This window comes from Acartia tonsa, chromosome 7, assembly GCF_053477335.1.
Source record: "Acartia tonsa isolate MP-2025a chromosome 7, ASM5347733v1, whole genome shotgun sequence".
Classification (NCBI taxonomy): domain Eukaryota; kingdom Metazoa; phylum Arthropoda; class Copepoda; order Calanoida; family Acartiidae; genus Acartia; species Acartia tonsa.
In genome coordinates this window covers 49,473,084-49,485,440 of record NC_137266.1, presented here as the reverse complement: position 1 = coordinate 49,485,440, position 12,357 = coordinate 49,473,084, and the positions used below count along the sequence as shown (strand labels likewise).

The 12,357-nt window shown below is 33.3% G+C and overlaps 2 protein-coding genes across 2 annotated transcripts in view; both read right to left on the bottom strand.

Annotated features, from left to right (window-relative positions):
- Positions 1-364: 364 nt before the first annotated feature.
- LOC145324600 (uncharacterized) lies at positions 365-6,030 on the bottom strand. Its single transcript, XM_080167183.1, has 12 exons — positions 5,940-6,030; positions 5,210-5,397; positions 4,802-4,903; positions 4,503-4,576; positions 4,264-4,267; positions 3,876-3,982; positions 3,653-3,703; positions 3,097-3,240; positions 2,510-2,589; positions 1,011-1,179; positions 754-788; positions 365-514 (listed from the first exon to the last, which is right to left on the bottom strand). The coding sequence occupies exons 2-12, from the start codon at positions 5,266-5,268 to the stop codon at positions 365-367; spliced, it is 975 nt and encodes a 324-aa protein (XP_080023309.1). The 5' UTR covers positions 5,269-5,397; positions 5,940-6,030.
- Positions 6,031-7,909: 1,879 nt separating this feature from the next.
- Positions 7,910-12,357, bottom strand: part of LOC145324599 (uncharacterized) — an 80,171-nt gene continuing 75,723 nt past the window's right edge. The window contains exons 5-13 of the mRNA XM_080167181.1: positions 12,162-12,193; positions 11,647-11,706; positions 11,188-11,239; positions 9,818-9,930; positions 9,410-9,461; positions 8,896-8,953; positions 8,579-8,643; positions 8,210-8,281; positions 7,910-7,924 (exon numbers count right to left, since the gene is read on the bottom strand). Of these exons, the coding sequence (XP_080023307.1) occupies positions 7,910-7,924; positions 8,210-8,281; positions 8,579-8,643; positions 8,896-8,953; positions 9,410-9,461; positions 9,818-9,930; positions 11,188-11,239; positions 11,647-11,706; positions 12,162-12,193 (519 nt within the window). The remainder of the gene's footprint in view (positions 7,925-8,209; positions 8,282-8,578; positions 8,644-8,895; positions 8,954-9,409; positions 9,462-9,817; positions 9,931-11,187; positions 11,240-11,646; positions 11,707-12,161; positions 12,194-12,357) is intronic.

Below are 12,357 nucleotides of genomic sequence, written 5' to 3'. Positions count from 1 at the left end.
ATTTACTAGCATCATGTAGAGGGTTCTTATTCGATTTAATATAAATTAGCATAAAAAACACACAAGGATCTATGTAAACTTTCCTAAAATAGAGAACTTAATGGGTTCAATGGTTCAGAGGGACAAACAAAAAATTCATAAGGGCTGGACCTAAACGTACAACCTTCCTTTCAAAATCTTAGAAACAAGGCAAATAAATGATTATCTAGGAGAAAGGGGACATTGGGCTGTTTATTACACTAGTCCCCAATCATATAATTTTGTAATAACGTTTTCTTACATCTTGGATTAACAACTTTGAAGACTTTTATTGAATTTTGTATTATTTGGTATTTTTATTTCAAAAATTTGTACTATATAATAATTAATTGATTCCTTGTGGGGGTGCATGATGGAGGGGTTTAGCATGGTGATGGTGGACAACCGACCCTGCAGGATGCAGAGGGGCTCCCAGGTCAGGTAGGGCTGGCAGGTGCGGGGCTACAGGCTCCAGAGGAACTGCCTTTCCGTACTGCAGAATCAAAACATATTTAAATATGAAGGTTGTACTTGTGTATTTTTTTTTCTGTCCTTTATTTCTTTTATGAGGGATTTATTTTGTTTCTTGACAGTTTTTAAGATATTTTGTGCATCAGGGGGAGGAGGGATATTTTCAAAGGTTTCCCTTTTATGCCTAAATCATATATTTGATTTGAATTTTTTTTTAAACTAATATATTTTGATTTTAAAATTTGTTTTTAAATAGTTTTCCTGGTGAAGTGGAGTTGGGTGGTGCTTCACAATTGGGGCTGAAACAATCAAAATTAATTTGATAAAATTTATAGCACGTCATTAAACAATAAATAACATTTAACATAAAAATAAACATTTATTCTGTAAAATAGATTAAAAGGAAAAAAGAAGTACTTGATAAATTACGATATTTACGATAAATATTTTTTAATAATCTATAAGTACTAGTAAAATTTATATTTCCATGTCCCCTCCTTCCATGAATAAGATGGGGTTACCTGGAGTATAATGTCCCGGAGTGGGGGCATGGTGTGTGGGGGCCACAGCCGGGGACAGATGGATGGCGGGGGCAGGTTTATGGTGCTGGATGTGTTGCACGTGATGGTGGTTGGGTCCATGGTGCTCCAGGTGAGAGGATTGATGCCCGGCCCCGTGGTATTTAGTCTCCTTGACAGATAGAAAATAGTTAGATATTTTGATTCACAGATTGATAAAGAGAGAGATAGAAAGACAAGCAGATAGCTAGTTAGACATATAGATAAATAGGCAGATAGACAGATAGGCATATATATATATATATTTTGGCAGATAGATATTTTGGTAGATAGATAGTCAGGGAGATAGAAATTTAGACAGATAGTTAAGCAGATAGAGAGGCAGATAGGTAGAAAGGATGAGAGATAGAGAGGCAGAAAGATAGAAAATCAGATACATAGTTAGTCATAAGTAGATAAGAAGTTTGATATATAATAGGATTAAACAAGGTTGAGAATAGGGTTGGGCCGGATATCCGGTGTGGCCGGATATCCGGCCGGATATCCGGCTCTATAATTTTTTTATACTTTACACCAAAAAATCTCTACTTTTTAAATTTTAAATGGCTATAATTTTCTTATTATTGAAGCTAGAAGTACATTTTTTCTGAACAAGTTTAACTTTATGTAAATTTATATAAGATTTCTGATGAAATTTTTTTTTGCTTCTTTAATATCTGGTAATTTGGCCGGTTATCCGGCCGGATATCCGGTAATTTGGCCGGATAACCGAATATTTGCCGGATATGCGGCGTTGGCCGGATATCCGGCCGGTTACCGGATATCCGGCATTTGAAATCAGCCGGATATCCGGTAAGCGGTATCCGGCCAAAAAAGTATCCGGCCCAACCCTAGTTGAGAACATCCATTAATGCGAAACTGGGATCCTGCAGGGTCCCCAGGTTCAATTTTTAGTAAGAAAGGTACCTACAAACAAAGATATTATAATGTTTGACTAAAGGCATGATTATTAGGGGCTAGTATTGAAAGTTGGTACCTGATGTACATGATGTCTAACTCCATTGAACACAGGTTGGGGAGTGATAGATAGATAGAAAGATTGATAGATAGATACATACCTGGTGTACATGATGTCTAACTCCATTGACCACAGGTTGGGGAGTTCTTCCTGTATATCCCTTGGGTTGATAGATAGATAGATATACAAATATATAGATAGATAGATAGATAGATACCTGATGTACATGGTGTCTAACTCCATTGCCCACAGGTTGAGGAGTGCTTCCTGTATATCCCTTGGGTTGATAGATAGATAAATACCTGATGTACATGATGTCTAACTCCATTGACCACAGGTTGGGGAGTACTTTCTGTATATCCCTTGGGTTGATAGATAGATAGATAGATAGATAGATACCTGATGTACATGATGTCTAACTCCATTAACCACAGGTTGGGGAGTGCTTTCTGTATATCCCTTGGGTTGATAGATAGATAGATACCTGGTGTACATGATGTCTAACTCCATTAACCAGAGGTTGGGGAGTGCTTCCTGTATACCCCTTGGGTTGGCTGTACGGTCCTGAATTATTAATAGGTATAACATAATTTTTTTTTATTATTCTATTATTTCGAAGATTTTTATAAATAATTTTGGAAGATTTTTGTCATTTGAGATCAAAAACCAATCAATACTGTCGTTTCAAAGATCTTCAATGCTATTCGACAGTATATGTGAAATAAATAGAAGCCATTTATAATGCCTATTAAAAAAATGAAGTCATACTGGCCTACCATTGTCTAATTAAAATGTATACTGGCCTTCCATTGGTCATTCATTCTGTGTATTGTCATATCATTGGTCATTTGTCTTGTATTTATGGCATTATTTTAGGCACCATAAACGGCTTCGAACGAATACAGAGAGGGAAGGGAAAATGCAGGTTTAATTAAATTACTGTTTTTTTACACAAAAAAATAAACTAGATTCCAAAGGTAGAATTTTACTTACGATAATTTGGAGGAAGATTTTTAATTATTTTATTGTCATGTCCCATAATTTTTTTATTAAAAAATAATCAATTTTTACCTGTTTTAAAGTTGGTAGAATACAAGCCTCCAGTAAGATCAATAGTTTGAGCATGGTGGTTAGCAAAGTTCTTTTCATGAAGGCTCTTGATACTTTCTTTTATCAGAGAGTGGTAGTCATCTACTCCTTGCAGTTGGGGGTAACCTAAATACCAAGGATGATAACTTCCAAAACAGAGAAAAAAAGGGTAAAAAGGAATGGGTAGAAATATTGGGAGGGGGGAAAAGAAAAGGTCAGATATATAGTAGCTTTAAAATTGATAAAAACATCTATTGGCAAATAAGCAACAAAGAAATAATGGCTGGACACAATGTAATAGGTCAGATGTTCAAGGGTCATGTGAGAGAGAAAGAGAGAGAGAGAGAGAGAGAGGGAGAGAGAGAGAGAGAGAGTGTGAGAGAGAGAGAAAGTGAGTGATAGAGAGAGAGATAATGAAAGAGAGAGAGAAATAGTGAGAAGGATATGAAATATAACAGAAAATCGCAAAACCTTTGTATATTACATACTTTGTCTTTTATAGCATATTCGACAGGCTAATATTTAAAAAATCACTTACCAATTGATGGAAGTGGAGATGGGTTGTGTTGGGGTGCTGAATATCCATAAGCTAAAAGAAGACATTTTCTTAATAAAAAAATATAGTACATTAAATAATTGACTTTTATAAACATTACATCAAAACTAAAAAACACCAAAAAAAGTTAAAGTTACAAAACTACAAGTCTTTTTCCTTAACCGACTTTAAAAAAAATATATTTCTTGTAAATTTTATTCCATACCTTTGTTATCAGGAAACTTGATGTGAACATCATGATGGGGAGCTGGTGGGGGAAGATGGGCGGCTGGAGGCGGGGGCAGGTACGATTTGCTGGGCGGTTTTTCATTTCTAGAAGGTGATTATATTGATTAAAATTGTTTATGCTGTTTTGACGTTAGTAAAAATATAATAATCAGGTAGAGAGGGGTACCCGAAGTTGTATAACCATCTTTTCATATTCGTTTCTAAGATAACTCCGCTCTATGATCAGTTGGTTTCAAACTAGTGTGTCCAAATTTTTCAACCAATAACGTTTATCTACAAAGGAGTGATTCTGTTTATCTACATTGGGGATGTATCTTATCTTATTGTCCACAGTCTTATCCCTTAAGATCTCATTCTCTGTATGCCTTCCTTAACTAAAAACCGTGCCTATCATTTTCCTTTACGTTCATGAGTAACCTTATTTTTAGAGGAAGTAAGCCATCTTTTGTCCATATGAACATAAAAATACATGATTCACATCCACTAATTGCCCTATGAGCAAAAAATCTCCTCCCCAACTAAAACCGAAAAAAAGGGAGGTTTTTTTTCCAATTTTAGTGACCATAACATTTTCTGTTCAATATTTGTCTTTCTTTGTATTTACCTTGAAGGGGGTAAATATGATTCTTTTGGTTCTTGATAGGCCTCTGTTGGCAAATATGACTCTGCAAATTCATCCTGTGAAAAAAATGTTAAATCCAATTTATTATATCCATTTTTAGAACATTTCTATTAACATAAATAGCACCATTTATATATTTTTCAAGATTTTAATTGATGCACCCTGTATTTCCCTGCTTTCTATTTGAGTTTTGAAAAGTGTAATACTTTACAGACTGACGTACGGCCAGAAGCAAAGATATACCTTGTTTATATAGTAGCTGCGCTTATTTTAATGCTCACCTTTGGGGGAACATAATCTGAATCAACTGGGGGCAAATATGACTTGCTGGGGGGCAGAGGGTGGCGTGGGGGAGGTAGGTATGATCCAACAGGCTCTTCAACCTAAATAAAAGTTCATAAAAAAAAAAATATTAAAAATAAAGAGGGGTGGGATATTTTTCCTAGTGTTTATCATACCATTCAGTTAGGTTCAGTTATATTTTGTACAAGGGAGCCTCATAGATGTAGGTTCCGCAGGGTTAGGTATAGGTATAAGAAGAAAAAACTACTCCCCCATATTTCAATTTATGTAAAAATGGGGAGGAAAGGTTATTTGTTTGTTTGGCCATCTCAGGCAAAGCACCAGATCTTCAAATTATTTTAAAATTTACATGGATATAATTTATCTTATGATCTTAAAATACAAACCTTTGGTGCTTCATATTTAGATGTGGCAGGTGTGGAAATAACATGATCAGGGCTGCCATAAGAGTCAGGAATAGGGTGATGGTGCAACTCTAGGTCATCACTGGGTGCCTCATGTTCGTGGGCAGATGTCTTGGGTACTCCGTAGGATTTGGGCGCAATTTGCACAAATTGGGGTGGGGGCGGGTATCCTAAAAATAGTAAATTGTGTAAAAACTAAAACATACATAAAATACGGTTCCGGTTTCTTAGTAGTGATAGTTGTTCTAGCATAGGCTGGTGTACTGGTTAAAATTGTATAGGAAGCTCCTAGAAATCTTACCTGGATTATAAGAATACAGTTCTGGTTTCTTGGTGGTAATAGTTGTTCTAGCATATGTAGGTGTACTGGTTGAAATTGTGTAGGAAGCTCCTAGAAATCTTACCTGGATTATATGGATAAGGTTCTGGTTTCTTGGTGGTAATAGTTGTTCTAGCATATGCTGGTGTACTGGTTGAAATTGTGTAGGAAGCTCCTAGAAATCTTACCTGGATTATATGGATAAGGTTCTGGTTTCTTGGTGGTAATAGTTGTTCTAGCATATGCTAGTGTACTGGTTGAATTGTGTAGGAAGCTCCTAGAAATCTTACCTGGATTATATGGATAAGGTTCTAGTTTCTTGGTGGTAATAGTTGTACTAACACAGACTAATGTACTGGTTGAAATTGTATAAGAAGCTTCTAGAAATCTTACCTGGATTATAGGGATAAGGTTCTGGTTTCTTGGTGGTAATAGTTGTTCTTGCATAGGCTGGTGTACTGGTGGAAATTGTATAAGAAGCTCCTAGAAATCTTACCTGGATTATAGGGATAAGGTTCTGGTTTCTTGGTGGTAATAGTTGTTCTAGCATAGGCTGGTGTACTTGTTGAAATTGTATAGGAAGCTCCTTGAAATCTTACCTGGATTATAGGGATAAGGTTCTGGTTTCTTGGTGGTAATAGTTGTTCTAGCATAGGCTGGTGTACTGGTTGAAATTGTATAAGAAGCTCCTAGAAATCTTACCTGGATTATAGGGATAAGGTTCTGGTTTCTTGGTGGTAATAGTTGTTCTAGCATAGGCTGGTGTACTTGTTGAAATTGTATAGGAAGCTCCTTGAAATCTTACCTGGATTATAGGGATAAGGTTCTGGTTTCTTGGTGGTAATAGTTGTTCTAGCATAGGCTGGTGTACTAGTGGAAATTGTGTAGGAAGCTCCTAGAAATCTTACCTGGATTATAGGGATAAGGTTCTGGTTTCTTGGTGGTAATAGTTGTTCTAGCATAGGCTGGTGTACTAGTGGAAATTGTATAGGAAGCTCCTAAAAAGAATAACATCATTATAATATATAAAATACTGTTCAATAAAGTACTTCTATTCAACTCTTTTATGTGTAATGTATATTTGTCAGTCTGTAGGTCAGTTAGACAACTATCCTTTTTTTTTAATAAAACCACTTCAAAAGTGTTTGAGTCCTTCCTTTCTAATGTACTTAAGTTCCCTATTCAGTGAGAATATGTTAGGAAAATTAAGAATTTGTTAGAAAATTATGAATTTGTGAGGAAAATAAGAATTTGTTAGGAAAATTAAGAATTTGTGATGTTTAGGACAAAATTTTATCTCATCCCACTACAAAAATATATTTTACCAGGAGTAGACACAGATGGTTGATACACAGGAACTGAAGTGGTTGATTGTGAGGTATATGAGGTTGATGGTAGAGTATACGCGGTCGATCCTTTGGTGGTTGATTCTGTTAGAAATATATTCAATCAATATTATTTTATTAGAGACTAAATGTTCTTTTTGAAAATAAAACTTAGTATTAATTTGAGGTAAATCTGTTATCTGAAGAAGCAGAAAGGTTGGAGGTTACATTATTAAGAAATATATTGTAGATATTTTATCTTATGGTTAGTTTTTTTATATTTGGTTGATTTTTTACATCATTTCCATTATGCTGATCTTTTTTTTCAACAGTGAATGTAAATGTAGATGAACACTTTTTTAAAGTTTCCTTTGAAACCAATATTTTCACTAAAATATTTTTGTTAGGTGTTCAATTGGTGTTAATTGAATGCCTGTAGTAGATTGTGATGTTGTTGTGGGTGTTGTACTTGAATATACCGGGGAGGATTCTGAAATAATATTGTGTGATTTATCTATCAACTAGAAATTGCACCCCATGCATGTTGCCGCCTTGTATTCAAAGTATAGCAGAAATATAGCTAACAACAACTCCTAGACTAGCAAAAAAAAACTAGCCTAAAACCATCCCAGAACCTATATGTAGCTTTTCTGTAATAGAAAATTCAATCAATGTTGTGGCTAGCAAGATTTTTATGTTTTAAAAGTTACCCATGTAAACCCTTTTTTTCCTCATATGATAAGTTTTATCAAATTGCCTGTGAGTTTGAAGCAAAAGATCTGATAATCACAAATAACTTCTCATTCACTTTTTAAAAGCTCTTCTTGTATCAAATAAATTAATATATAATCCGCCTACCTTCTTGAACAGTGGTTGATTGAGTAGTAGCTATTGAGGATGAATAAGGTGGCAAAGATGATAGGTGGTGGAATTCTTCTTGGGGCACATAAACTCCCTAAAACAGTTTAGACAAATGATGAATAATTAGCTATGCAGGTGCGTTGCCTTAAAGTGAAATAAATTGAAAATAAAGTGGGTTTAGTTTTGTTCTACCTAATAACAAATATTATCTAATCTAATATGACCTAAGCTAATAAAGAAGCAAACGTACTTTGAGTGAAAGCATCATTATTATTCTATTTCAGAAATTCAGGCTACAGCTAATTATGTATCATAAAGTTACCGGCTTTCTGTCTGACTGTATGTATAGTAAGATATCTTAAACGGATAGACTGTTCGTTCCATAATTTTAGGATAATTCAGAAGAAGGGTTAGACCATGTAATATACAATGATAAAAAGAAAAAAAAATGCGTCAATCTTCTTGAATTCAGTTTACCTTATTTTTTGCAGGCAAAGTTCTAACTTCATCATAATTTGGTGTTATGATTTTGTAGCTATACTCAGGACTCTACAAAATAATATTATCAACAATTAATAAAAGTATGTAAGTTTTTGATGGAAATATGATTTACTCAGTTGCTAAATTAATCACATTGCTGGAATTTTTTGATTATTTTAGATTACGTTAAAGATGAGATTTTATTTATGTGAAAAAGTTTTGAATACTCTGAGTGCAATTAATTGAAAGCTTAAAATTTTATCCATAAGTGTGTCGTTATGTTTAACCACTGGTGCTTTTATTAGGCCAAAAATTATAAGATTTAAAATAGAAGCTGGAAATGTGACATGTAGAATAAGATAATACCTTAGTAGTTGAAGTAGTGCCAGGGGTGTCTGTGTATGATTCTATTTCAGGATAGTGAACATAACCTAAACATTAAAGGTATTTATAGTGCCAAAAAGGAAGTCATACAACACAAATGACCAATGATAGGCCAGTGCACTACTAAATTACCAAGTATACGGGCCAGTATACGGGCCCTACAAAAAGCTTCCTAACCATTAGAAATAGATATAATCTAGATTCATATTATCTTAATCAGCCAGAATAAGTAGAATTACTCTATCTGTATCTATTAAAAATAACTTTAATATCAAGTTGGATGAAAAATAGAAGTCTACCTGACGAGTGTGTAGACTGGTGTTCATGTAAAGAATGGTCATGCAGATGAGATTTTTCCTAAATACAACAAAATTGTATTTTTATGATTTATAAGCAAAGCTACTTTTAAAGTCTTTTATTTTAGTCTGCTTGTTTTAAAAATGATTTTGACTATGCAGCATTAATGCCATTATCATGACTGAATTTTCTACTCCCTCCATTCCCATTTGTGGTGTAGCATTCAAATTATTAATTTCCCTTTTTAATTACAAATATAGTTTTTTATTTGTAGAACAGAGGGTTTGAACTCTACTATTGTTATTTTATTTACTAAAAAGTTATACTACTTATAAACTAATCTAACGATTAGGACCCTAGCAAAGACCTAAATTTAAAAATTATATACACTAAAACCAGCCCGAGACCTGTGTGATGCTTAAAAGCATAAAATGAGTTCTTAACAAACTAAAATCATATTAGTTTATGTAATAGAATTAATCCTGATATAATAATTAACTTAAAAAACTGACAAACCTTATAGTCATCATAATGGCTTGGTTCTGTATGAATTTTCTTGGATACATCACTAAAATAATAATTATATTTGTAACATAACATTATAGCTACAATTTTTTAGTTTTCATAAGCTTTAATTATTGTAATTGAGGTTAGGCATTAAATGTTAAAGCTTCAGTCTAAAAATAACAAATAAGATCATTTCTAGATTAGGGTTAGGAAAAGGAAAGATATATTAATAGTTATAATAATACTTATTGATAAAGATCTTTATAGTGCCTATAAAAAATGACGTCATACAATACAAATAACCAATGATAGGCCAATACAACTAAATTACTAATGGCAGGCCAGTATATTATATTTTAATTGACTAAACAAAAAAGGAAGCTAACGTTAAGACAACTAAAAGAAAAAAAGGTTTACCTAAAGTAAAGAGTACCATCGTTTTTATAAGCAGTTTTATGCAGAGTATTATGCTTTATTACAGCTTCATCATAAACTTGCTTCTTCTTGTAATAATCCAGATAATCTCTGTACAGTAGACAATGTCAATTTGAGCAAAATTTAAGATACATCATTATATACGTTTTTAGTTTTGTATTAGTTCTATAATGCTTAAATTAAAATAATAGAATTTGGAAGGGTTAATTAACTGTATGATGGGGGGGACTGCCATTTACACATCCAGCAAATTTACAGTGGATGTGTTTTCGCCAGTGCAATGGATGCATTTATGACAAACTGAATTTTTACTGTATAAATGACAGTAAAATTGATTCTCATGCCATAAATACATCCAACACTGGCAAAACTACATCCAGTATTTTTATACATATGTCAAAAATACATCTGACACTGACATTTACACATCCATACGTTTTCAATCATATGTCATAAATACATCCAACACTGGCATTTATACATCCATAGAAATTTAATTTAAAATAATAAGAAAACAACTTTTATATTATTTGAGTTATAATATATTTGTCAGGTTAAAATAAAAAGCATTATAAAGATTTAAACTATAATATATATGTCAGGTTGTCTTTTTTATAAGGACATGTTCTTTATGATATCTTTTTTTTAAATACAAATAAACAGTTAATAAATCAACCAGTAAATAAACTATGTACAAAGATGGATAAAGTTGTAAACTAATGAGTAGCGAATACCCCTCCCCCCCAAACGAATTTGGGGGTGCCAAATTTTTTTTCATTTTATCCCCCCCCCCTCATTTAAAATTTACCCCTACCCTGGGGGTGCCTACGGCGCCCCCAACGATTTAAGAGGGGGTATTTACCCCCCCCAAACAATTTTGGGGGGGTAAATACCCCCCCCAAAATAAAAAATCTCTAACAAAAAAAAAAATTTATTACTAAATTCTTAATAAAATTTAAATTACCCACCCCATTCGCTTCGCGCGCATTTTTATTACTAAATTCTTAATAAAATTTAAATTACCCACCCCAAAAATTTTACCCCGGGGGTAAATTTTTGGGGGGGTAAACAAATTTTACCCCTGCCAACAGATTTCAGGGGGGGTAATTACCCCCCAAGCAAATTTTTTTAACTAGTTTTTTTTAGCCCCGAGGTGCCGGAGGCACCGGCTAAAAAAACTGGTTTTAATCTTATGATTGTACATTTCTATATTCGTAGAAAACTGGATATAATACGATGCTAGACATAGTTTTTTCGTATGGATGAGAACCGGTTCCTATCCACCGGATTCGAATGAATACGAGAAAATATATTTAAACATAAATATCAAACAGACATTTTCTATTCCTGTATATTTGACTGGAAAAGGGGTCACGATGGAAATGTCCCAACTCTAAAGGTTTCCTAAAACATAAACACAATAAATTTGCATCATATTGAACAGTTTCTTTATTAATAACAATGAAGACACATCTTATGAAATGCAGAAAAGTAATACTTTTGGTTCAATAAAAAAATAGAGATTCCTCCCCATTCTTATCTTTGAAATAAATTGAAATAGGGAAAAGAAGTCGTTTTGTTCTAATGTCTAACCCCTTATGGGTTTAACCCTGCAGGGCTACCCTGTGCCCAATATGACCTAACCTAACCTGACCAAAAGTAAAACACAAACACACGTAAAACTACCAACTCTTGTTTTCAAATTAAGAGAAGGAGGTGTTTCTATGCTTCATTTGACACTTAGAGGGAAACCGTCAATATTGCAGACTTTAATTGTCAAGAAGATGCGCTTGTAATGTTATGACACTTACCTATGTGTAGGATCAGGAAAAGTAACATGGTTTGTATTGTAGGGAGTTCTTATACTAGTCCTTTATAAAAAAAAAACATTGTAAACTAGTTTATTAACTTTTATCTTCTTAAGATAGATGTATTACACAATATAGATGGGCTCTCAGACACAATAATCTAGCAGACGAAGATATTTACTTTTTTAAAAATATTAATTAAAATTAAACTGTAATAAACATTTATAGCAACGTATTATAAACAGCTTTCTGCAGATATTTAAATGAAAAATTATAAGATTAAAACCAATTTTGTTGGCCTAAAGCGCCTCAGGTCCGGGCTAGCAAAACTGGCATTAGTACTGTGATTTTTTTATTTTACTATTAGTAGATAATTGTCTATAATACGATAGGATATATGGTTTTTCATTATGGTTGACAACTGGTTCCAATCCAGCGTATATAAATCGGTTTCGGTGCCATACTGGAATAACATTTCCTATAAGTGTTTAATTAAGCAAAAAAAGTATACTAAATACCTGTTATTTGTTAAATCAGGAGGTGGTAAGTCCTAAAACATGAATAATATTCACAAAAAAGTTATTAAATCCCCAATGTGAAAAACTATATAATCCCTTCAATAGACGTAAACTATTGGTGAAAAAGGTTAGACATTTAATGAAGATTGTTTATAAATCCCCAAAATATTTTATGTAACTAATCAGGGCACATTTT